The sequence below is a fragment of the Kogia breviceps genome, chromosome 6 (genome assembly GCF_026419965.1).
Source record: "Kogia breviceps isolate mKogBre1 chromosome 6, mKogBre1 haplotype 1, whole genome shotgun sequence".
Taxonomy (NCBI): Eukaryota; Metazoa; Chordata; class Mammalia; order Artiodactyla; family Physeteridae; genus Kogia; species Kogia breviceps.
In genome coordinates, this window is record NC_081315.1 from 114,106,153 (window position 1) to 114,134,055 (window position 27,903).

At 38.5% G+C, this 27,903-nt stretch overlaps 1 protein-coding gene across 1 annotated transcript in view; it reads left to right on the plus strand.

Moving 5' to 3' along the window:
• The first annotated feature begins 1,768 nt into the window (after positions 1–1,768).
• ARHGEF38 (Rho guanine nucleotide exchange factor 38) overlaps positions 1,769–27,903 on the plus strand; it is a 153,043-nt gene continuing 126,908 nt past the window's right edge. The window contains exon 1 of the mRNA XM_059067436.2: positions 1,769–2,265. Within this exon, the coding sequence (XP_058923419.1) occupies positions 2,070–2,265 (196 nt within the window). The 5' untranslated portion in view covers positions 1,769–2,069. The remainder of the gene's footprint in view (positions 2,266–27,903) is intronic.

A 27,903-nucleotide genomic window follows, 5' to 3' on the forward strand; every position in this document is an offset into this window, starting at 1 on the left:
CTGTACCCAGGTGCCCTGAGCTACAGGAGAGGACACAAAACTCACACGTGAACACCCCTCAAGATTACCAGCGACTTCAGTTCATGGCCTGTGGGACTAGCCACACCCATCCACATCTGGTGATGTACGTTTCCATCTGATTTCAAATATCACTTCTTCCATCATTTTATTATGACTCAGAAGCTGTAACCCTTCTAATACCCACTTCCACAAGCAAACTTCAGTGCTTCTTCAACACAAAGTGCCACATTTATTGTAATATTTGTGTATTTCTTAACCATTTATCACATGTAAAACTGTGCTACCATTTTTTTTAGTTTTTTAATCTTTTTTTAAAAAATGGATCACTGACAAAGTTTTTGAGTGCTCTAACCCTAACCCCATATTTCCCATAAGTCCTGTATTTTTAATTGCACAATTTTGCAGTAGTACTATATTTAAGAGTATATGTCTGTTAGTAACCAGACAAATACACACAAACATATCATATACATATATGTATATATAATATTAGAATACAACTGAAACATTTTTAATGTGAATCCAAAAAGCTGATTTTACATCTTTGCAGAGAATGTGCCTTGAAAAGCATTTATTAAATGTATTTGGGAGGGCTTGTTAAAAAAAAGAAAGAAACTATCAATTATATTAAATACAAGCCATTCAATATGCCAAGCTATATATAGATATCTCTATAGTGGGTGAAGATTTGTCATTTATCTTCTAAGATAATTATGCAAATTGTATTCAGCCCACACATCCTGAGTTGGAAAAATGGTTTTTCCCTCTTTTTCCTCATTTATAAACCTTGTCTAACAAGAGTTAACCATGATTCAGACTGAGCATCACAAAGCTAGATTTTGGCAGTCCCACGGCAATAAAAAAGAATCTTTTCCTCCTCAGGGTCTCTCTTTTCTTTAACGAGGGCATACAGAACACTTGGCACATTCCCAGAGCTCCTGAGAATTTTCCCCGTGAGAAATCTCAGTAAATACAAGGAAAAACAACTTCAAAAAAACTAATGAAAGGCCCATCACTATTTGCCTTTCTACCCTCCTCCCCGCCCCCCAGGCCTTTCCGCTGTCTAGAGTCTCTTCTCAGTTTCAAACATTTTCCCTCCTCTTATTTTCCTAAGGTGAGCTGCCTCTCTCGGGCACTCCATCTGCGAAAGGGTCGGGAAAAGATCTTACAGAAATCACACCCTGGCCCAGTGCTTATTTTCCCAAGGATCAGGACCCAGAAGGACGGGGTTGGGGCTGAAAAGACTAATTTCAGGCTAGGGCAGCACGGGGAGAGCAAGAAATCGGAAAGGCTCTAGGCCTTTCCCTCCTCTCGCGCCTGCCGCAGGACCCCTCTCCAGTGCAAACCCTTGTTTCCTCAGGAATGCGGATCAGGGTTTGGCAAGTACGTGTTTAGCAAATAATCTCTGAATGTTCGGTGTTTAAAGACGGAAGCATGACTTTGAGGGCGCACAGTAATCCTTAAAAAGCGATTAATGTTGTGATGCAAATGCAAATTCTCATGGCTCCACACTAGCTCCGCGGTCACGTGTGGGTGACTCTAGCTGAGAGTCACACCCGAACCCCGTGTGGCTCGGGGCAGCAGAACCGCAACGCTGTGTCCCAGCGCACCTGTACACACCCAGCGGCCCACACTAAACCCATAAGCCGCAGGGTACACACGCGCGCTCTTCCCCTCCTCCCGCCTCACCTTGTTCACTTTCCTTTCCCCCGACTTCCGGCCCTCGGCGCACACAATGGGATATTTGTTTGCTTCAGCAGCATGTTGCAGCGCAGCCCCTGATCTGCCTAGCTCGGTTCGGCAGGTCTCTCAGGTAACAGGTGGCAGCTTCCCCTGTTGGATTCTAGGTATGAAAAAGAATGACCTCATAGGGGTGGAGCCCTGGGACTCCGTGGAGGTGGCAGTCACAGCTAGGTAACCCTGAAGTGAAGCCGGTTGGTTAGAAGGGGGCAGTTAAGCTCCTCAGGCTGGTGGCTTTAACATTTACTCTGAGGCCCTTTAGCAGCCAGCCATTGCCCGCTGGCTCCTAGAGCTGGTCTCTGCCTCCGATGGGGCCCAAAGAAGCCCCCGGGAAAGAAACTATGGGCACCAGGAAAAAGAGTCTGCCCTTCCCGAGGCCCAGGCTCTATATGCTGGAGAGAAGGAAGACTGACCCTGTGGTTGAGAGCAGTGTTCCTGGGGACCACTCTGGTACCTTGACGAGGAGCCAGTCTCAAAGGACCGAGTACAACCGGAAATTACGAGGTAACCTACAAGAAACCCATGGCCCCGGTTCCTGCACTCCCAGCTCTTTTCCTGTTACTTTTCCACTTGCAAAGGAAACAATTAAGGCAGAGGAGAAAACCAAACATTTCCTTCCTCTATAAGGAGGAAAGCAAGAAAATAAGAAAATGAAAGTAAATGTAATTCACAAATTGTAGGAGAAATTTATTATGTCCTTCAATAGTTAAAAAGCCAATTCTGAATTATTCTTAATATTGTCATATCATTTTTTTCCTGCTACATCCCTCTTTCTTTCTCCCTCTTGCACCCAGTTTAAGACGTGGGAAGCACTAGAAAGCGAATGATTTAGAAACCTACAAAAGATGGTTTATCTCAATAGACAGGTGTGAGATGTCACACCAGGAGATCTATCTAGGTAATTGTACTGAACTGTGATTGTGGTTATCTTAAATAGGGGCCTGAAACTACAATTATGTCAGGGAAAATCGGGAATGTTATAGTCATCGGATAGTATAATAGGATTTCTTGAAAATCAAAGAGGTGTTCATTCCTTTAGACTGAATCGAGTAACATGCAAATACGGTAAGAGATGTTTAGCACGCCTAGATTGAATGACTGTTGAGGAAATAACTTCAGTTTATTTTGTGATGGTCGTAAGATAATTCGCACAGTTTTTTTTAACATATTTATTGGAGTATAATTGCTTTACAATGGTGTTTTAGTTTCTGCTTTATAACAAAGTGAATCAGATTTACATATACATATGTGCCCATACCTCCTCCCTCTTGAGTCTCCCTCCCACCCTCCGTATCCCACCCCTCTAGGTGGACACAAAGCACCAAGCTGATCTCCCTGTGCTATGCGGCTGCTTCCCACTAACTATCTATTTTACATTTGGTAGTGTATATATGTCCCTGCCACTCTCTCACTTTGTCACAGCTTACCCTTCCCCCTCCCCATATCCTCAAGTCCATTCTCACAACATGTCCTGTTTCAGGCCCTGCATTGCTATCCCTTCCCATCCACCCTCTCTTTTACTTCTCCCTTTCTCTCAAAGGTCATTTGTTCTAGTAAACATCATTTTGATGTAGATGCTGTGCAACGTTTTAAGTAGCCACTGAAGTACCTGTTATGTGATTCCCCCAGAACCTGTCTCTCCCACTTTGAGGCACACTGTGTTTAAACTCTCATAATCCTACCATGAGCTGTCATTCTGGATTGAAAAACTACAATGAGGCTAGAGAGACCAATGGGACAAGCTTGTACTTAGGTCTCTTTCCTCAAAAAATGTGCTTGGACTTAGTGATGCAAAGTAATTAAATTAAGTAAGTTAAATGCATTTAAATTAAATCTTTAAAGATTCCTACTATGAGTTAATGCTTTTAAAAAATCCTGATAGCTCAGGATTAAAATGCAAAGTCAAGTCTTGTCCTTAAATATTGTTTTTTTTTTAAATGGGGAAGGGGTATTATTTGAGCTTTGAAATTATTTTTCTCAAGGCCATGTATAAATTGGAAAAAATGCAAATTTTAAAGTCATGCATATTTGGTTTCCAATCCTGGCTCTTCAATTTACTACCTATAAGACTGAGCAAATCACTTAAAATTTCTGAGCTTCAGTTTCTCTATCTGTGAAAATAGGATAATGATACTTAGCACACAGTGTTATTGAGAGAATGAAATTAGATAAGTACGTGAGACACCTAGAATATTGGCTGACACATGGCATGTGCTCCATAAATAGTAGTTATTATTAATTTTAGGAATGATGGTTACCGTAATGTTAGAACAGGACTTGCCCTGTGTTAGCCCAAATTTACTAATCTACTAATCTGTTTCAACTCTTTTCTGTCTTTTGATGAAGAGACCACAAATAAAAACTTCAGGAAAAGCCTACTGCTTTATCCCTAATAACAGGTTTCTTCTTTCCGAGATTCACTAATTCAGCATCTTTTTGATCCAGATTTTCTATTAGTAAAATAAATATGGGAATACTTTTTGCTATTCTCTTCCTAAACTTAGCTTTAAAAAAAAAAGTCTGTGGCCACAGAATACAGTAGATATTTGTTGGTTACTTTGCAGAAGACTTCAGGCTTCTTATATACTCCACTGGATTTGTGGTTTTCCTGTGCTCTGTTGGATCCTGTCTCTGAAGGTGGAAGGAAAGACGCAGGAGTTAATCCTCGGTCCTAGACCTGACTGTGCCGGAGAAGAATCATCAGGGAGCGTAGAGGAGCACATCAGAGCTGTAAAGATAGGCTGGCCTCCTAATAAGTAACATTTTAAAGATGTAACTCTTAATAAAGTCCAAGGCTGATACCTAATGCCTAATAGAGCTTTTAGTATGATTCTTCTGTAACTGGTTTGGCAAAAATAGAAGGCATTTTCTCATTAATGTTGGAAGCAATCAGTTCTGTGGTTTGCACTCTGTCATCTGTACTCTACCCATTATTATGCAGATGAGTCCTACAGTACCTTAAGAGTCTCTTTATTATTGCAACGCCAAGAGTTTTTCCTCTGCCTACCTTGGAACTGGCAGTTCCCTGGGAGGCACTGAATAAAGACCTGAGCTAGTTAGAGCCCTCAGACAGATGGCCCCCCAAGCAAAGCCATCGTGAGGTCACAGTGTGCTTTCCAATACTGGAAAGCAGCCTCAGATTATTTAGTTGGTTGCCCTTCAGTGCTGTGTTGCTATCTGAGTAATACAATTTACTGTTCTGTCTCTGGAACCAAGTTCTCTAGGGTTCTGGGAGATGTTACATCGTTCTCCAATGTCCCTGGGCTCACCTCTTAACTATACAGTTTATCTGTTTCATTCAATTGCTGACCGACATCGCTTTAGTAGTGTGAATCCTAAGCTGTAATATTTTTTTAAATGGTACAGGGGGTGAGAGCTACTAAATTAAACAACAGGACATGATTCTAATGAGATTATCATAAAATCTTTGTCAAAGATTGTGATCACATCAATGTAATCATTCCTACTAAGCCTCAAGTTGCACAATAATAGTTCGACACTAGCTACAGTTAGTGGCATCCTTATTCCTTCAACAGGTTCGTTCAGTTAATTGGCGTTTATTGAATATGTTATACGGTGAGCAAAAAAACAGAACGTGTGCCAGGAATAACAACTACAAAATCGTTAAGAAAAAGTGTCTGACCTTTACTCCAAAGGGGCCTGAAGTCTCGTAGGGAAAGATAAGACAGGTAAACAAATACAATGGAGGTGCAGGCTAGAGGTAGACATGGGATCAGGGCATCCACAGGAGAAGGAAATGGTCTATTCAGGATTGGGCGGAGAGGTTGTCAGAAAACATTGTCATTCAGAGGTGATAAGTGGGGATGGGGTGGAGGTGCAGAACGGGGAGAGAAGGGTATTTTAACATCTTCACTGGGCTTATCTCTGTCTGAAATTAGGTTGTTTGTTTCCTTATTTATTGTCTATTATCAACCCATTTCCCCTCCCATCTCTCACGCCCACCCCCGCCAGTCCATGAAAGTCACCCTATCTTTCTCGTTAACTGTTCCATCTTTGCCCTTGGAATCGTGGCCAGCACACATGAATAGGATTAGTGCCCTCATAAGACACGAGAGATCTTGTTCCCTCTCTCTCTGCTCCCTGCCATGTGAGGATTTGAAAAGTCCAACATCTGTCCACCAGGAAGGGGCTCTTTACCAGCACCTTGAACTTTGATCTTGGACTTCTCAACTGCAAAAACTGTGAAAACAAATGTTTGTTGTTTAAGCCACCCAGTTTATGGTATTTTTTTGTAACAGCAGCCCAAACCGACTAAGATAGTTGGTCAGTTACTTTTATCCTCTATGGCCATGCTAAGCTTCTGGTTAATTTTTTGGCCAATGCATATTTTTGCTAGTATCAGGTGAAGGAGTGAGAGTGGGTGGGTTAAATGTCCTCACAGCTGCAGATAACACAACAACAAAAAATCACATCTCCAATTCATGTTAGGTCTGCGATGTTTTCTTTTTTGCAAAGGCTATCATATCATTTTCATAATGAAAGGATTGATTGGTTGTGTTTATGAAATCCTGAAATGTTCTCACTATGGTGACAATAAACGAACCACTCTCCTGCGTGGACTTTATACGGAATAAGATATTTTGCAGTATGAGGACAAATGGCTCAAAGACTAAGTTAGACTTGGTCAGATTATGGGAACAGTTAATTTGTAATGATTTTTAAGAATACAAACTAATCTGTAAGTGAGGAGGATGAGCTGTTAACACTGGAAGATTTGGTGATTTTTGTTCAAGGGGTAATGAAGGGTGGAATAAAAGTAATTGTCCAGCTGTTCGTGCATGGTTCTCTCCTGGTGCTATGAGTCCTTTTTGTTCCTACCTGTTCTTTGAGTACTGTAAAAGTAACTCCTTCCCCTTTACCTGCCTTTAGTGAAATGGGAAGTACTTGGATCGGTAATGTGACTGTTAACAGTGTAAAGGCACTGTTAAAGCTAAGGAACTTCTCTCTTGTTGCATGCATAGAAACCCAAAAGAAGCATGATATTTTACTCTCTTTCTTTTCCAGTAAAGGTATTTTGCAGTTTTTAGAGGACACATTGGATCAAATAAAGTGAGTCCCAGAAGTCAAGAAAGTTTGAGCTATTCTACTACTACCATATTGTGATGGGAAAATTTCTTTCTTCCATATTTAACTGATGTACCTCTAGATATAACTTTTTAAAGGTAGCAAACACAGCTTCTAATTTGATTTTTTGTCCATAAAAATGATGGGTTTATCAAAACACAAAATGAGAAATCAACAGGGAGGGATGAGCTAATGGAAGAAAGGAAGGAGAGGAAGATGGAGAGAGAAAATTCGGATGTGCTAAAAGCACAGATAGAAATGAACCTTAAAATAGTGATATAGTTGGGAAAAAGATGAGTGAGAGAAAAGCACTCAAGCTACATTCATCTTTGCTTCTGTTGATACAGGAAAAGAGAAAACGGTCTTTTTCTAAAATTACTTTTTCTTGATACCCTAATCATATTAACTTCAGTATTTTTGTGGGTATTGATTTCCTGGTGATGGTGGATTATTGCAAGAATTGGTAAATTTGTCAGCAGTATCACTCTGAGCACCGGGCAAGACTTGGCTTCAGGTGGAGCTTTAGAGCGCCCCCTGTGGCCCCCTCTCCACCAAGCAGGTGAGGAGTCCTTGGGGCCAAGGCTCCTGGCTGCCTGGGATCCTTAATCTCATTTCTAGACTAAGTTCAGGGCATCTGGGACCATGGAATTTTCTGTTCAACATGTCCTAATCACTGCCACCAAGGCCTGATGGGACCTCTTTCCAATCCCTTTCTCCTTAGGACAGACTGTGGTTGCTGGTGGGCATAGCCTTTGGCTCCAGGGCCAGTTGGTTATGGAGGTGTGTCTGGAGCTCGATCATGCTGGGGTGTTCACACCATGCCTACCAGGCCCTTTGTGGGTGGAGGAGCTGGTAGAGGGAAGGGTAGGGATACAGGCCTCATGACTGGGGAGAGAGATTGTGCCCAGGGCCTCCTGCTAAATTTTGGCATGAAACTCTGAGGGACCTGAGAGATCTAATCTTGAACTCGGCCTTCCAGATTGTTATGAAGGTATATTTATCAAGATGGAAGGATATAACATATTTTATTTAACAGTTTGCCAGCTTGACTTACAACTTTTAAATATGTAGATAAGGTATGCAGCCTCTGTTTGTACACTTGCTCCAGGCACAAAAAGGAGGCTACTTATGACTGTTATCTACATTCAGGATATAGCCTTCCTTTTATACTAATTGTGGAAAGAGGAAAGGAAGGGAAGCGAAGGGAAGGAAAGACATTGTGACTGTCATCCACCAGAAGCCGTGTCAGCCAGGGGCTTTCACACATTGTTATTTGATCCCAACACCTTTTCAGTTGGGGTTTTATAGTTGAAAAAATAGGTGTATAAAGGAGAAATGACTTTCCCTCTACCCTCCTACATTCAATAGCTGGGCCTATGAACTAAACAAACAACAGGCAGCTTCACAGGAGAAAAAGTATACAAGGGTATTCATTTTGAATATTACATGCGGGGAGCATCACAGGAAAAAAGAAGTGAATAACTCAAAAAAGGTTAAGATTAGAGAGCTTATATACTATCTTAATAGGGGAGGGAGAAGAGAAATGTAGGCCACTTAGGGGAGAGTAAATAATTTTAGGAAAGATAAATAGGCCTTTAGAAGAATCGCAGGGATACGTAATAGTTGGTGACAAAGTCTGTCTGGCTGTGGTGTCACTTCTAGTCTCCTGTCCTGTGAGAAGAGTCAACGTCCCCTGGCTGACAGTTGAGCTCCTTTTGGAGGATCTGTCTCTAGGCAGATGAGGGAATGCAGAGAAAGCCTCTCCCTGCATTTGCTGCTTTTCAAGTGCTTTCAGCTCAAAATGATGAATGTACCAAAGTAACAAATTTGGGGGTGGCATGTCCTAAACTCCTTCAGGTGGTAGAGCTTGGATTTGATCATAGGTGCTTTAAATATTTGCAAAATTAAATGCATCTAATTCATTGACTTAGGAGGTATTTTATCTGTAGGGTATATTAGTAATGAGAACTCAAAGCACTTTGAGGGTTGCAATACCTCTTTTGTGATGTGATGACATTCCTCTGCTACTATAATAAAACTCGACGTGCTAAATTTTTTACTTTCGAATTCACGTTCTTTCTCTGGCATTATTGTGACATGCCTCTGCTGGTGTGTTGTTGCTGTTTAATAAATGCTATCTTTTGGTTTAATTGTCAGGAAACAGTTACGTTAAGCAAACCTGCCCTATTGTAACAGCTTAATCATCTCCATTTCCCACTTCCTTGGATATCTTGACACTATTTCCTTAATTTTATGCCTGTTGTCATTTATTGGTATCTCAATAAAACTTAACATGCATCCACAAAACGGAAAACCCTATTTTATAGCAATGGGTGGTGGTGATGGTGGTGTATAATTTGCAAATGAAAAGAATGGAATTATATACTGGAAACAAGTAGTCTTTATCTAGGTAGGTGATATTTCAATAGAATTCTATGAAGTCAGCCTAAATTGTGAGTCTTAAATGCAGCAGGAAAATAGAGTGTTATGATTAAAGACTTTGTCCCAGGTTGTTCTGAACAATTTTTTTCTTGATTAATGAGTCAGAGAAGAAATGAATACTCTGTGATACCTGGACTGAGGCCCTTGAGAGCAAATATAATCTTGACGGTCTGACATCCAGCTCTTACGTAAAGAAGAAAACCTAAAGGTCACGTCATCTAGCTGCTGCTCTAAGCATGCTGAGCCATTGTAGCCCTCACAGAAATTGTCTTTCCTGAATGCTTTTTAATGTTAGGTCTCCAGTGTCACTATAAAAGTTGGCACAGATTTCTGCTCCTGTCTTTGTTGTGAAATAGTTGATGAAACATTGTTTACTTCTCTCAGTGCCATCCAGTTTTATTCAAGGAAAAACTTTGGCTCTTCTTAAGAATTAGAATATGTCCCCTATCCAGATAAAAACAAGCAATTTAGTGTATATATTTAGTGTATATATTACAATTTAGTGTATATATTTAGATGCCTTAGAGTCAGTTTTGTACCTAATGCCTGGCCTTTTATTAGCTACTTTCCCCCCTACCCCCAAATTTTTTCCTCCAAATATCTGCAAGTATGGATTCTCATCACTGAGATCTCTGCTCACCTTCTGGGAGAGTCCTTCTTGACCATTCTACCTACAGCAGTGTAGGGGAGGAAAGACTTTTCCTTTCTGTGGCTGGTACATGTGAGTAGAACTTACAAAAGACAGAATAACAGGAGAAAAAGCATGCACATTTTATTTGATGTTAATATTTGTACATGACACAGAGGGTTTCATAGAAAGAAGCAAGAATCCCAAAGCAGTTAGACCCAGGGGCTTAAATATCATTTTAACAAAGAGTGATAACTTGTGGAAATGTGGCAAGACAAAGGAAAAGGGGGTTTGAGCTAAGGGTATTAAACTGTGGGGAAGTGAACAGGAAACATATGGTGGAAACTAATGTAATATAAGGGTTATTTTAGTAAGGTCTTTTTGTACAGACTCATCTTGATGTCAACTCCCCATCTCCGGTGATAAGAATCCTCTCCTCTTTCTGACACAGGGACGGCAGAGAGCACTTCCTGAATCTTCTGCTTCCCAATTGCCTTCAGTTCAAAGTAATCAACATGCCAGAGAGGTATATTTTGGGATGGTATTTTCTAATCCCTTTCAGTGACCTTCATACTACCTGTTGCTCTCTGGAATTATGCTTTTCTATTTTACTTTGCCCCTCTCTTCCACTTGAACATAATTTTCCTTGGGAGTAGAGAGTTAGTCTTATTTTAACACTTAAGCAGTGCCTGGTATATGGTAGATGCTCAGCTCAAAGACTACTCAATGATTTAAAACTATTCAATGACTCATTATAACTATATTGATCTGTATAATTGGTATATTGGCTTTTACAATTCTGTCATTCCCATTTCCCCATTATTTAATTGGAGTCAATTTTTGAGTTAACTCCTCTAACTTCTTTTTCTGTAAAAATAGAGACTATAAATAAATAAACTTAATTAAACAAGAAAATAGAATTTCTTGGCCAGATACATTAATACTACCCATGCATTGGAGGTACTTCCTCAAAACAGTTTAACTGACCCATGAACAAAACAGTTTGGGATGAAATTTTGACACATGCTACAACAGGGATGAATCTTGAAGACATGATGCTAAGTGAAATAAGCCAGACACAAAAGTACAAGTATTATATGATTCCACTTAAAAGAGGCACCTGGAATAGTCAAATACATAGAGACAAAAAGTAGAATGGTGGTTGCCAGAGGCTGGGGGGAAAGGAGAGTAGGGAGTTAGTGTTTAATGGGTCCAGACTTTCAGTTTGGGAAGATGAAAAAGTTCTGGAGATGGATGGTGGTGATGGTTGCACAACAATGTGAATGTACTTAAAGCTGAATTGTGCACTTAAACATAGTTAACATGGTAAATTTTATGTTCTGTATATTTTACCATGATAAAAAAATTAATATTGGAGACCCCATGTTATAACATTAAAATGGGTATAAGGTCTCTCACACCAGGACTCTATCTTTCCATCTCTGGCCTGAGGGACAGTTTTACTTCAGATTGTCTTGCCTTGACACCTGCTGTTTCCTCAGCCTGGAGTGTTCTCCCTCATCTTGGTTGTTTTATAACCCCCTATTTACCTTTTCAATTCTATCTTTCTGTTGTTACACCCAAAATATATTTGAGTGTCCCATCCTGTACACATTTCTCATATTCGTTATTCACATGCCAATGTCTCTTACATTTGGTTGAACTTCTCGAAGACAGGAGCATTGGTATCGTCAGCAGCTAGGGAAAGGATGGCCTGTACTCAATAATCCTGTTTGTTATGTAAATGAGTGGGTAAATGAATGAATTAATGAACAATAAATGGATGGTGTGGCAGTTGTGCAGTGAACATCCAGAATGGATACAGGAGGCCCTTCCCCATGGTGGGCTCCCTTGAAGCCAGGTCCAAATCACATCACTGACTTCAGGGTCACAGGTCCTGGTTATGGATCTAACTCAGATGAGGGAATTATTTATTAATTTTTATCATACCGCATATTTATCTTCTTCATATTGTGTTTTCTTTGTCACACTTTACAATTCTGTTCTCATTAGCAAGGGCATACAAAAATCAGACTTACCTCATCCTGGAGGATGTATATGTTATCTCTTGAAATGTAATCGTACATTTTCATAACCAGATTAGGATAAAGAAATTAAATTATTTTCATTCTGGGCTAAGTGAAGATTCTGAGTGATTTCCTCCTTTTTTTAATTAACAAAGTCTATACATCAAAAAATAGAAATAGTGTGCTTGAAAATAAATACTCTTCTAGAGTTTGACTTGTTTGTTAATGAAACACCAGTTAGACATTTAGAATGGACATTCTGTTACAACAGTGCTACTGTTTTTAAAATATTCAAAACAATGAAACATTTTTTATATAATGCAATTATAATCTCATAGAGTGTTTGCTTCTTCATTCTGAGTATTTCTGTGTAAAAGTGAAATATCAAATTAAAATGTGAAATTAGATTTCTTTTTATCAATAAATTCTTGGAAAACAAAGCCAATACTTCTCCGACAAAATTTAAGCTTCATTATATTGCAGTTGCAAATGAAATCTTTTTATGTATTTGACATTTCACACAGAGAGTTTAATCAACATATAATTGTAGTTAAAATTTTCTTTCAATGAATTATAAATCAAATCAGATTTTGGACTGGGATAAACCTACCAGAGAAGCTAAGGTCCTGTATCTTTTCTTCTATACATTCGTATATATATGTACAAATTAACAACAAAAAAAAATAATCATACCAAACAAAACAAACCACAATTTGATCTTATTTTCAAAATATTCTTCTCTATATTTATGTCTGTGTTCAAACCCTGATAACTTTTCCTACTCTCAGATTATATCGTGTAGGAAGAGTCTTTTCATATACTCACTGGGTGTACTACTTGTATATATACTACACAATTACATGTACTAACTATACAGCAATTCTACATTTTCTTGTGCTTCACTTTACTGTTCTTTGCAGATATTCCATTTTTTACAAATTGAAGTTTTGTGGCAACCTTGTGTCAAGCTAGTCTATTGACGCCATTTTTTCCAATAGCATTTGCTCACATCATGTCTCTGTATCACATTTTGGCAATTCTCACGAAGTAAATTATAATAATTTTTCATTATTCATTTGTTATGGTGAGCTGTGATGTTACTATTGTAATTGTTTAGAGTGCCAGGAACTGCACATATATAAATTGGCAAGCAATCTATAAATGTTGTGTATTTTCTCACTGCTCCATCAACAGCCTGTTGCCCTGTCTCTTTCCCTCTCCTCAGGCTTCCCTAATCCCTGAGACACAAGGATATTAAATTTAGGCCAGTTAATAACCCTACAATGGCCTCTAAATGTTCAAGTGAAGGGAAGAGTCACACATCTCTCACGTTAAATCAAAAGCTAGAAATGATTACACTTAGTGAAAAAGGCATATCAAAACAAACTGGACCTCTTACACCAAGAAGTTATCCAAGTTTTGAATGCAAAGGAAAAGTTTTTGAAGGAAATTAAAAGTGCTACTCCAGTAAACACATGAATGACAAGCAAGTGAAACAGCCTTAATGCTGAAATGGAGAAAGTTGTAGTTTGGATAGAAGATCAAAACAGCCACAACATTCCCTTAAGCCAAAGCCTAATCAAGAGCAAGGCCCCAACTCTCTTCAATTCTGTGAATGCTGAGAGAGGTGAGGAAGCTGAAGAAGAAAAGTTGGAAACTAGCAGCACTTGGTTAATGAGGTTTAAAGAAAAGTACAAGGTGAAGCAGCAAGTGCTGATGTAGAAGCTGCAGCAAGTTATCTAGAAGATCTAGCTAAGATAATTAATGAAGGTGGCTACACTAAACAACAGATTTTCAATGCAGATGAAACAGCCTTCTATTGGAAAAAGATGCTGTCTAGGACTTTCATAGCTAGAGAGGAGAAGTCAATGCCTGGCTTCAAAGGACAGGCTGACTTTCTTGTTAGGGGCTAATGTACCTGGTAGCTTTAAGTTGAAATCAGTGCTCATTTACCATTCCAAAACTCCTAGGGCCTTTAAGAATGATGCTCAGTTTACTCTTCCCATGTTCTGTAAATGGAACAGCAAAACCTGGATGACAGCACATTTGTTTACAACATGATTTACTGAATATTTTAAGCCCACTGTTGAGAACTATTGCTCAGAAAAAACATTTCTTTCAAAATATGACTGCACATTGACAAGGCACCTGGTCACCCAAGAGGTCAGATGGAGGTGTACAATGAGATTGATGTTGTTTTCATGCCTGCTAACATAACTTTCATTCTGCAGCACATGGATCAACGTATAATTTTGACTTTCAAGTCTTATTATTTAAGAAATACATTTCATAAGGCTATAGCTGCCATCAAATAGCAATTCCTCTGATGGATTTGGGCAAAGTAAATGGAAAACCTTCTGGAAAGGATTCACCATTCTAGATGCCAGTAAGAACATTTGTGATTCATGGGAAGAAGTCAAAATATCAACACTAACAGGATTTTGGAAGGAGTTAATTCCAGCCCTCATGGATGACTTTGAGGGGTTTAAGACTTTAGCAGAGGAAGGAACTTCAGAGGTGGTAGAAGTAGCAAGACAACTAGAATTAGAAGTTGAGGTTGAAAATGTGACTAAATCGCTTCAATCTCATGATAAAACTTCAACAGATGAGGAGATGCTTCTTATGGATGAGCAAAGAGAGTGGTTTCTCGAGATAGAAACTACTCTTGGTGAAGATGCTATGAAGATTGTTGAAATTAGCATAAAGGAACTTTACAAATGCTTATTTGATAAAACAGTGGCAGGGTTGCAGAGATTAACTCCAATTTTGAAAGAAATTCTACAGTGGGTAAAATGCTATCAAACAGCCTTGCATGCTAAAGTGAAATCTTTCGTGAAAGGAAGTGTCAAACAATGTGGCAACCTTCATCGTTGTCTTATTTTAAGAAATTGCCAGGCCTGGTAGTAGTTTCCTTCAGAGAATGTAGTGACTGCTCCTTGGGGAGCAAAGAGGAGGCCCAGGCTGTGTGACCATGCTTGGGCGTGCACAACCCAAAGTTCTTTGTTTAGAGTCAGTGATATTTTAAGACTGGAGGAAGACCCAGAGAAATTAAATGACTTACCCAGGGCCAGAGGGAAAGTAAAAAGGAAGCCCAGACTTGGCCCCAAGTCTTCAAATAGAGTACGCTTGCCATTATAGCACACTGACCCTCAGGCTTCTGGAACAGTAAGATGGCAGAGTAGAAGGATTTGAGCTCACCTCCTCTCATGAAAACACCAAAATCATAACTAATTGCTGAACAACCATCAACAAAAGAGACTTGAACCTACCAAAAAAGATATTCTACACACAGAGACAAAGAAGAAGCCACAATGAGATGGTAGCAGGGGCACTTTCACAATTTAATCAAATCCCATAACTGCTGAGTGGGTGACCCATAAACTGGAAAATAATTACATCACAGAGGTTCCCCCACAGGAGTGAGAGTTCTGAGCACCACGTCAGGCTCCCCAGCCTGGGGGTCTGGCATTGGGAGGAGGACCCCCCAGAACATTTGGCTTTGAAGACCAACAGGGCTTAAGTGTAGGAGTTCCACAGAACTGGGGGAAGCAGAGACTCCACCCTTGGAGGGTGCACACAAGCTTTCATGTGCACTGAGACCAAGGGCAAAGCAGTGACTCCATAGGATCCTGAGCCAGACCTACCTGTGGGTCTTGGAGGGTCTCCTGGGGAGACAGGGGTCAACTGTGGCTCCCTGTGAGGGCAAGGACTAGTGGCAGGTACCCCAGGGAATACTCATTGACATGAGCTCTCCTGGAGGTTGCCATTTTGGCACCAAGGCCTGGCCCCACCCAACAGCCTGCAGGCTCCAGTGCTGGATGCTTCAGGCCAAACAAGCAACAGGGTGGGAACACAGCCCCACCCACCAGCAGACAGGTTACCTAAAGTCTTCCTGAATTAACAGCTGCCAATAAACACACTCCTTGACACAGCTCTGCCCACCAGAGGGACAAGATTCAGCTCCACCCACTAGTGAGCAGGTACCAGTCCCTCCCACCAGGACCCTGCACAAATCCCCACACCAACCTCACCCACCATGGGGCAGACACCAGAACCAAGAAGAATTACAATCCTGCAGCCTGAAGAATGGAGACCACAGACACAGAAAGGTAGACAAAGTGAGAGAGTAGAGAAATATGCTCCAGATGAAGGAACAAGATAAAATCCCAAAGGAACAACTAAGTGAGTAGAGACAGGCAATATGCCTGAAAAAGAGTTCAGAGTAATGATAGTAATTATGATCCAAAATCTTGGAAAAAGAATGGAAGCACAGACCAAGAGGATACAAGAAATGTTTTATAAAGAGCTAGAAGATTTGAAGAACAAACAAACAGAGATGAACAATACAATACCTGAAATGAAAAATGCACTAGAAAGAATCAATAGCAGAATAAATGAGGCAGAAGAACAAATAAGTGAGCTGGAAGACAGATTGGTGGAAATCACTACTATGGAACAGAATAATGAAAAAAGAATGAAAAGAGATGAGGACAGTCTGAGACCTCTGGGACATTAAACATACCAACATTCACATTATAGGGGTCCAAGAAGGAGAAGAGAGAGGGAAAGGGCCTGAGAAAATATTTGAAGAGTTAATAGCCAAAAACTTCCCTAACATGGGAAAGGAAACACTCTCTCAAGTCCAGGAAGTGCAGAGAGTCCCATATAGGATAAACCCAAGAAGAAATATACCAAGACACATGTTAATCAAACTGGCAAAAATTAAAGAGAAAACATTAAAAGCAGCAAAGGAAAAGCAACAAATAACATACAGGGGAATCCCCATAATGTTATCAGCTGATTTTTCAGCAGGAACACTTCAGGCCAGAAGGGAGTGGCATGATATATTTCAAGTGATGAAAGGGAATAACCTACAACCAAGAATACTCTACCAGCAAGGCTCTCATTCAGATTCGACAGAGAAATCAAAACTTACACACAAGCAAAAGCTAAGAGAATTCAGCAGCACCAAACCAGCTTTATACCAAATGCTAAAGGAATTTCTCTAGATGGAAAAGAAATGGCCACAACTACAAGCAAAAAAATTACAAATGGAAAGCTCACCAGTAAAGGCAATCATACAGTAAAGGCAGGAAATCATCCACACACAAGTATGACATCAAAACCAGCAATTGTGAGGAGAGGAGAGTACAAATGCAGGATATTGGAAATGCATTTGAAATTAAGAGACCAGCAAACTAAAACCATCTTGTATATAAATATAGACTGCTATATCAAAACCTCATGGTAAGCACAAACTAAAATTTACAATAGATGCACACATAAAAAAGAAAAACAATACAAACACAATACTAAAAATAGTCATCAAATCACAAGAGAAGAGAACAAAAGAGGAAGGGAAGGAAAAAAGACCTACAAATCCCAAACAATTAACAAAATGGCAATAAGAACATACATATTGATAATTACCTTAAACGTAAAAGGATTAAGTGCTCCAACCAAGACATAGACTGGCTGAATGGATACAAAAACAAGATCTGTATATATGCTGTCTACAAGAGACCCACTTCAGATCTAGGGACAAACAGAGACTGAAAGTGAGGGGAATGAAAAAAGTATTCCATGGAATGGGAATCAAAAGAAAGCTGGAGTAGCAATACTCATATCAGACAAAATAGACTCTAAAATAAGGACTAATACAAGAGACAAAGAAGGACACTACATAATAATCAAGGGAATCAACCCAAGAAGAAAATGTAACAATTGTAAATATATATGCACCTAACATAGGAGCACCTCAATATATAAGGCAAATGCTAACAGCCATAAAAGGAGAAATCGACAGTAACACTATAATAGTGAGGGACTTTAATACCCCACTTACATCAATGGACAGCTGATCCAGACAGAAAATGAATAAGGAAACACAGGCCTGAAATTACACATTAAACCAGATAGTTTTATTGATATTTACCGAGCATTCCATCCAAAAGCAGCAGAATACGTATTCTTCTGAAGTGCACACAGAACATTCTCCAGGATGGATCACACGTTGGTTTATAAAGCAACCCCTGATAAATTTAAGAAAACCGAAATCACATCAAGCAACTTTTCTGACTACAACGCAATGAGATTAGAAATCAACTACAAGAAAAAAAACCTGTAAAAAACACAAATATGTGGAGGCTAAATAATATGTTACTAAACAACCAATGGATCACTGAAAAAATCAAAGAGGAAATTTAATAAAATACCTAGAGACAAATGAAAATGAAAACACAACAATCCAAAACCTATGGGATGGAGCAAAAGAAGTTCTAAGAGGGAAGTTTATAGCAATACAATCTTACCTCAGGAAACAAGAAAAATCTCAAATAAACAACCTAACTTTATCCCTAAAGCAACTAGAGAAAGAAGAACAAGCAAAACCCAAAGTTAGTAGAAGGAAAGAAATCATAAAGATCAGAGCAGAAATAAATGAAAAAGAAATGAAGGAAACAATGGAAAAGATCAATGAAACTAAAAGCTGGTTCTTTGAAAAGATAAACAAAATTGATAAACCTTTAGCAAGACTCATCAAGAAAAAAGGGAGAGGACTCAAATCAATAAAATTAGAAATGAAAAAGGAGAAGTTACAACTGACACCACAGAAATACAAAGGATCATATGAGACTACTATGAGTGACTATATGCCAATAAAAAGGACAACCTAGAAGAAATGGACAAATTCTTAGAAAGGTACAATCTCCCAGACTGAACCAGGAAGAAATAGAAAATATGAACAGACCTACCACAAGTTCTGAAATTGAGACTGATTTAAAAACTCCCAACAAACAGAAGTCCAGGACCAGATGGCTTCACAGGTGAATTCTATCAAACATTTACAGACAAGTTGACACCTATCCTCTGAAACTATTCCAGAAAATTGCAGAGGAAGGAATACCCCCAAACTCATTGTATGAGGCCACCATCACCCTGATACAAAAACCAGACAAAGATACTACAAAAAAAGAAAATTACAGGCCAATATCACTGAGGAACATAGACACAGAAATCCTCAGCAAAATACTAGCAAACTGAATTCAACAATACATTGAAAGGATCATAAACCATGACCAAGTGGGATTTATCCCAGAGTGCAAGGATTTTTCAATATACACAAATCAGTCAGTGTGATACACCACATTAACAAATTGAAGAATAAAAACCATATGATCACCTCAATAGATGCAGAAAAAGCTTCTGACAAAATTCAACACCAATTTATGACAAAAACTCTTGAGAAAGTGGGCATAAAGGAAACCTACTTCAACATAATAAAGGCCATATATGAGAAGCCCACAGCTAACATCATACTCAATGGTGAAAAGCTGAAAGCACTTCCTCTAAGATCAGAAACAAGACAAGGATGCCTCTCAACACTTTTATTCAACATAGTTTTGGGAGTCCTGGCAACGGCAATCAGAGAAGAAAAAGAAATGAAAGGAATCCACATTGGAAAAGAAGAAGTTAAACTGTCACTGTTTGCAGATGACATGACACTATACATAGAAAAGCCTGAAGATGCTACCAGAAAGCTACTAGAGCTCATCAGTGAATTCGGTAAAGTTGCAGGTTACAAAATTAATACACGGAAATCTCTTGCATTTCTGTACACTAGCAACATAAGATGAGAAATTGAAATTAAGGAAACAATCCCATTTACCATCTCATTAAAAAGAATAAAATACCTAGGAATAAACCTACCCAAGGAGTCAAAAGACCCGTACTCCGAAAACTATAAGATGCTGATGAAAGAAATTAAAGATGACATAAACAGATAGAAAGATATACCATGTTCTTGGATTGGAAGAATCAATATTGTCAAAATAACTACACTACCCAAGGCAATCTACAGATTCAATGCAATCCCTATCAAATTACCAATGGCATTTTTCACAGAACTAGAACAAAATTTTTTTTAATTTGTATGGAAACACAAAAGACCCTGAATAGCAAAAGCAATCCTGAGAAAGAAAAACGGAGCTGGAAGAATCATGATCCCTGACTTCAGACTATTCTACAAAGCTACTAGTCATCAAAACAGTATGGTCCTGGCACAAAACAGAAATATAGACCAATGGAACAGGGTAGAAAGCCCAGAAATAAACCCATGCACCCATGGTCAATTAATCTATGACAAAGGAGGCAAGACCATACAATGGAGAAAAGACAGTCTCTTCAGTAAGTGGTGCTGGGAAAACTGGACAGTTACATGTAAAAGAATGAAATTAGAACACACCCTAACACCACACACAAAAATAAACTCAAAATGGATTAAAGACCTAAATGTAAGACAGGATACTATAAAACTCTTAGAGAAAAGCATAGGCAGAACACTCCTTGACATAATTGCAGGAAGATCTTTTTGGATCCACCTCCTAGAGTAATGAAAATAAAAACAGAAATAAACAAATGGGACCTAATGAAACTGAAAAGCTTTTGCACAGCAAAGGAAATCATAAACAAAATGAAAAGACAACCCTCAGAATGGGAGAAAACATTTGCAAATGAAGCAACCAACAAGGGATTAATCTCCAAAATATACAAACAGCTCATGCGTCTCAATAGCAAAAAAACCAAACAACCCAATCAAAAAAGGGCAAAAGACCTATATGGTCATTTCTCCTAAGAAGACAGACAGACAGATAAAAAGCACATGAAAAGATGTTCAAAATCACTAATTATTGGAGAAATGCAAATCAAAACTACAATGAGGTATCACCTCACACCAGCCAGAATGCCCATAATCAAAAAGTCTACAAACAATAAATGCTGGAGAGGGTGTGGAGAAAAGAGAACCCTCTTGCACTCTTGGTGGGAATGTAAATTGATACAGCCACTATGGAGAACAGTATGGAGGTTCCTTTAAAAAACTAAATATATAGCTACCATATGATCCAACAATCCCACTCCTGACATATATCTGGACAAAACTCTAGTTTGAAAAGATACAGGCACCCCTATGCTCATAGCAGCACTAGTTTCAATAGCCAACACATGGAAGCAACCTAAATGTCCATTGACAGATGAATGGATAAAGAAGATGTGGTACATACATATATAATGGAATATTACTCAGCCATAAAAAGAATGAAATAATGCCATTTGCAACAACGTGGATGGACCTAGAGATTATTATATTATACTAAGTGAAGTAAGTCAGACAGAGAAAGATAAATATCATATGATACACTTATATGTGGAATATAAAAAAGTGATACAAAAAAACTTATTTACAAAACAGAAATAGACTCACAGACTTAGAAACAAACTTATGGTTACCAAAGGGGAAAGGGGGTGGGGGAATAAATTGGGAGTTTGGGATCGACATATCCACACTACTATACTTAAAATAGATAACCAACAAGGACCTGCTGTATAGCACAGCATACTCAGTATTTTGTAATAACCTGTAAGGGAAAATAATCTGAAAAAGTAGATATATATATGTATGTATAACTGAATCAGTTTGCTATACACCTGAAACTAACACATTGTAAATCAACTATACTCCAATAAAAAATAAATTTTAAAAAAAGGAATTTTTTAAAATTCCAGTCTTCAGCAACCACCACCCTGATCGCTCAGCAGCTACCAACATCAACGCAAGACCATCCACACCCAAAGGATTATGACCCACTGAAGGCTCAGATGATGATCAGCATTTTTTAGCAATAAAGTATTTTTAAATTATAGTATGTACAGTTTTTAGACATAATGCTATTGCACACATAGGAGACTATAGCATAACATAAACATAACTTTTATATGCACTGGGAAATGAAAAAATTCATGACTACCTTTATTTCAGTGGTCTGGAACTGAACCTGCAATATTACTGAGGTATGCCTGTATACATATATAATGTTGCATAGATCACTGCTTTGTATATGCTGCTTGGAACCTGTGGCGTGCAATAATTAAGTTGAATTAAAAGAGTCTGTTTCAATTGGTTGTGAAGAAAGGCAACCTTCTCATTTGTCTAAAATATTTACAAATTGGAGAATGGTGTACTCTATATCTAAACCAGCATAAAGATTTTGGCAATAAAAAGAGAGGAAAAAAGCAATGACACCCATGATTTGTCCACCAATTACCTTAAAATGATCTTTATCCCCAATTCATGCATGATTAGCACACATATAGTTTTTTTAAAAGGCAAGATGGGATTAGTCCCCATTCCCAGACCTTATTTCCTTCTTTCCAGGGTTCTGCTCAAAAGTCCCCTTATTAGTGAGGCTTTCTCTGACTTCTCTCTATGCCAGAGTAACCACTACCCACCAGCTGGTTTATTTTCTTTCATAGTGCCTTACCACGTTCTGGCATGCTATATATTTCTTTATTAATTGTTTTTTGTTTCTCTTCCATCACTAAAATGTTCCATAAAAGATGATGTTTCTCTCAGTTTTTTCATTGCTGTGTTGACATTACCTACAAAACGATTTCTCAACATTTGCACTACTTACATTTTGGGCTAGATAATTCTTTGTTGTAGGGTGTTATCCTTTGCATTGTAGACTATCAGCCGCATCCCTCACCTCTACCCACTAGATGCCAATAGCACCCTCATCCTCTAATTGTGACAACCATAAATGACTCCAAACATTATCAAGTATCCCAGGCAGGCGGCGGGGGGAGGGAAATCTTGGGATTGAAAACCACTGATCTAAAACAGTACCTGGCACAATGAGCACTAAATAAATATTTGTTGAATGAACAAACAAATGGATAAAATCAGTATATCTCATCCACTCAAAAGTTTTCCTTCTCAGTAATAGAACAATTACAACAGAAAAATTAAATACAGAGAGGACTTTCCCAAGTAAATTTCCATTTCTATTCAGGGCTTAAAATTTGTCCTCTTTTACTTGTCTTCTCCTGCTAAAGACTTTAAATAAAGACATTTCCAGAAAGTACCCATTTATTTAGCTTCTAATTGTTTTGGCTGCCCTGTGCTGATCACCAAAGGAGCCTATAAATTCAAACCAATGCCACGTAAGCATTTTTCAAGCCAGGTAAGTTTTGTTGAGTTCCCGTTTGAAATCCACTTCTCTACTTTCTGTAGCAATTAGCAGTCAGAGGAGATAAATCACATGCCCTTCGAATGAGGATAAAATATTTTCCTGCCCCAAAGTTTGAGCTTTCAAATTCAGAGTAGTGGAGAGCTCCTCCATATTTTCACTTAATACTGGCTCCTTTCCAAAACCTGCCTGACATGCAATTATTTTTAACCTATTTCACAGAAGGCCAGTTCCATTCATCTTTCTGTGGATCAGATTTCCACTGAAACTGATAAAAGATTTTACTGTGTGAAACTAAATCTGTAGGCTTCAATGCAATGCTAAGCCAAGGGTTTTGAGGTTTATGGGGGCAGATATGACATACAGCATGGAGGGGGACAAAAGAACATGTTTAATCATATTGGGGGTTTGGTAATGATCTATTTGAAATAAAACCCTAGATAGAATTATAGGTGGGTGTTTGCACTATATGGGTACAAAGGGGATTGGACGGCGGGGGTTATGGTCAGAAAATCTGAACTCAATTTCTGACTGTTATTTAAGGTAAAATACTTACCTTCTCTAGAAATTAGCTTCCTTCTCTATATAATGAGATAGAATTGGATAGACTTTATCACCTTATCTCCCTTACCCGTTCTTTCTCTTGTTCCCTATTTCTTTAAATGACACCACTGTCCCATTAATAGTGAGAAATCTGAGAGTCAACTTTGACTTTTCTTCTCCTTTACCCCTACACTGATTGCTCACCAGTCCATGTTAGTTTCATCTCCTAAATTTCTCTTGATCTGTTCAGTTCTCTCTGTCCTATTGGCAACTAGACAAAGCATAATTGCCTCTATCTCTCCCCTAGCAACTAGACCCTCTGGGTTCATGGACACTTTCCTGTCTCCTTGCCTTTATCCTTGCTCTCTACCCTCTTCCCCGAAACCTGGTTCTACCGAGGCCAAAGTGGTCTTGTGAAGAGAATTTGATCATGTCACTCATGTGGAGATACGGGGATATATGTATATTTATAGCTGATTCCCTTTGTTATAAAGAAGAAACTAACACACCATTGTAAAGCAATTATACACCAATAAAGATGTTAAAAAAACAAACAAAAAATGGCTCCCTGATTTCCCATTCTTAAAAATTCCAGATTCCTTAACAAGGCCTTCAAGATCTGTCTCCTGATCATTTCTCTAGACTCATCTCCTTACCACATTCTTTAACATTTGTATTTTCATCATGCTAAGCTTTTTGCAAATCTTTTTTTTGCCACCAAGCCTTTGGTCATGCTGCCCCCTCTGCTCAGGACCCCTGGGCATCTCTCTTCACCAGTGCTGCTCTCTTTCAGATTTCATTCGGATGGGTCTTCTCCAGTAGGCCTGACTGCTAGGCTGCACTCGCTTAGCATGTAGGTCATGGTTTATTGTAATTATATTTGTACATCAGTTTTTAAATATTGACTGATATTTTAAATTGCAAAGTGATTTGTTTCCAGAATCTTTCTAAATAATTTTCTACTCTTTTACAGTTGTCCCATTCAACTCCTAATAGAGCAGCAGTGTTCTGGCAACTTAACTTTATCAAATCATTTCAAAGCATTAAAGCAATTTTCATGGAAACACACATACTCTTTTACACTCACAGGTCATCAGTTTATGTAAGTTTAAATTAAATTAATGTAATTACAATAAGAAGTACAAGTGACATAATGAGGTTTGCTGTTGAACACAACTACTTCTTGGAGAAGATGCAATTTGATCATTAAGTGAATAAGTGCACAGGCATCAGTAGGTATGTCTTAAGGAAGGAATGGAAGGTACTGATTTATCCTGCTACTTTAATACCTTATCTTTACAACTAGATTGTACACTTCTTGATAGAAAGGACTATTTTATTCACTATTATATATCCAACATAAAGAATAGTCCCAACTCAAAACCAATATATAATTTAAGAAATTGATATTAAATTAGATACAAGATTTCTTTAAAATCTGTGGAATTCATAAAATTGCTCACCTTCAAATTCTGATTTTTCTTACTCTTATTTAATAATGAACATATGTATGGCTGTGACAAAATTATGAATTAGGGTCAGGTTCTTGCACTGTATTATCCTTGTATTCTCCACAGTCAAATGACTCTGCAAGCGAGCTCCTCAATAAATAAGTGTTGAATGGTATAAGTGTGCTTGCATAATCTGGTCTTAGGGGTGAGGAGTGAGTGTGAGGGCAGGTGTTGGTAAGCAAGGCATTAAGTAAAACCTTAAGCTCAGTATATGAAAATATTAGTTCCAAATCTCCTTTATTAAGAGATAAGTGAGATTTCAATGTCATAATGGAAATCAAAATCCATTATTATTTATTGGTAGCTATTGATGAATAATATCAGCTATGGACTTTAATCCAAATAAATAAAGACCTAGAATATTAAAAGTAATAATAAACTGTGTATGTTAGCAGGACATGTATCTTATTTTAGTTACCTTGCTTTTTCAACTTTCTTGAGAAGCACAATATTTTCAGTGAATTTCTCAGAAACTTATTTGTGCTGGTGACTTAGCTTCAGGTTAAATGAGAAAGAATCAGATTTTTTTAAAATTCAAGGGTTTTTATTATGTCAAACAACATACAAGGTATTTGTATTCAGATTTGAATTTGAATTCAGCTTGAATAAGAAGAATGAACATTAGGTCTGGTATTGAACCCACTTTGTAGAAGTCCTTGCTGTTTTGTGCTTTTTTTTTCCTAGAGCAGGTCCAGAGCCCAGAAGAATAGTTTCCTGATGGATGCTCAATCTCTCCTCCCACCCTTAGAACATTTCCAAGAGGGAAAAAAAGGAGGAAAAGCAGATGCTGCCATTCAGAACCAGATATAGAAAAATGGCAAGTAAATCATAGTCATGAAAATAATGACTTACATTTTTTGAGAGGTTTCTGTGTGTCAGACACTGAGTTCAGCAATTGGCCTGCTTTATCTGGATTCTTAAAACCTCCTAGCAGTGAGTAATAATTAAAATGCAGGTTTAGGAGCCAGACTTACTCAGTTTCTGGTTTGAATCCACTTACTGTGGTGTGACCTTAGGCCTTAACCTTAACCTGTGTTTCACTTCTTCACATGGAAATAAAAGAAAGGGAATACAAATATCTATGTAGTGTTTTTTGTGAGGATTGAAGAGCTAATACAGACAGGCTCAGTATTTAGCACAAAGTGAAAACAGTCATCCCTTGGTATCCGTGGGGAATTGGTTCCAGGACCCATGTGGATACCAAACTCCACAGATGCTCAAGTCCCTTATATAAAATGGCATAGTATTTACACATCCTCCTGTATATGTTAAATCATCTCTAGATTACTAATACATTGTTAATGCCACGTAAATAGTTGCGGGGCATGCAGCAAGTTCAAGTTTTGCATTTTGAAATTTTCTGGAAATTTTCTGGAATTTTGTGTGTGTGTGTGTGTGTGTATGTGTGGTACGCGGGCCTCTCACTGTTGTGGCCTCTCCCATTGCGGAGCGCAGGCTCTGGACGCACAGGCTCAGCGGCCATGGCTCACGGGCCCACCCACTCCGCGGCATGTGGGATCTTCCCAGACTGGGGCACGAACCCGTGTCCCCTGCATCGGCAGGCGGATTCTCAACCACTGCGCCACCAGGGAAGCCCTGGAATTTTTTTAAGAAAAACATTTTCAATCCTTAGTTGGTTGAATCCTTGGGTGCGAAACCTTCAGGTACAGAGGGCTGACCATACTCAAAATGTTAGGTTTTATTATCATTACTATGATTGTTCTTATTCCCCCTCTACAGATGAGGCAATTTAGTGAGGCCAAATGACTTGGCCAAGGTCACACAGCTAGTGGATGGCAGAGTCAGAATTGAACTGTATGTTTGCCTGTCTAGCACAATTCCACTACATACAACACAATGTACCCTGATCATAGCATAAGCAGACAGGTTGAGGAGGGAGGAGAGCCCAGGCTTCAGAGCTAAGCATGTCTGGTTTGAATCCCATCACTTCTCCATACTCTGTGAGCCACTGGATAACTTTTACTCACATTCACTCTGTTCAGTTTCCTCATCTGTAAAATTAGTGTGGTATCCCACTTCTAGTGTTATGAGGAAGATTATAGATAATGTATATATTTTTAAGTTGGTACATAATAGATGCTTGATAACTTGCTCTCATAGGCTATCACAATATAATTAGTATAACTGCAGTCATAGTGTATAATGCTTTAATATCAAAATTATTTTTTAAAAATATATACTTCTATAAATAAAGTGTGGTCTATACATACAATGGAACATTATTCGTCCTTAAAAAGGAAGGAAATTCTGACATCTACTATAACATGGATGAACTTGAAGACATGATGCTAAGTGAAAAAAACCATTCCTCAAAAAACAAATATTCTGATTCTGCTTATATGAGGTACCTAGAGTAGCCAAATTCATAGAGACAAAAAGTAGAATGGTGGTTGCCAGAGGCCGGGGGGAGGAGGAGATGGGGAGTTATTGTTTAATGCATATGGAGTTTCCATTAGAGAAGATGACAAATTTCTGGAGATGGATGGTGGTGATGGTTACACAACAATCGGAATGTACTTAATGCTGCCGAACTACACACTTAAAAATAGTTAACATGGTAAATTTTATGTTTCATATATTTACCACAATAAAAAAAAGAGAAAAAAGAACATTTTTGTATAAGAGGAAAACATTATTATTAAAATGATTGAAATGAGAATCACAGTCTTCAGATTAGCTCCTGGTTCTTCAGAAATATTTTGATGTTTTATATTGAGTTCCACCAAGAAGTCACTTTAGTCTTTATATTTTATGAGGGAGAAGGTGTGCGTGACTTATTTTTATCCACAACATATGTTTCTATTTGAATTGGCAGGTGAGTATTAATCAGTGTAGAAATCATTCTAATGATACTGTCAGTG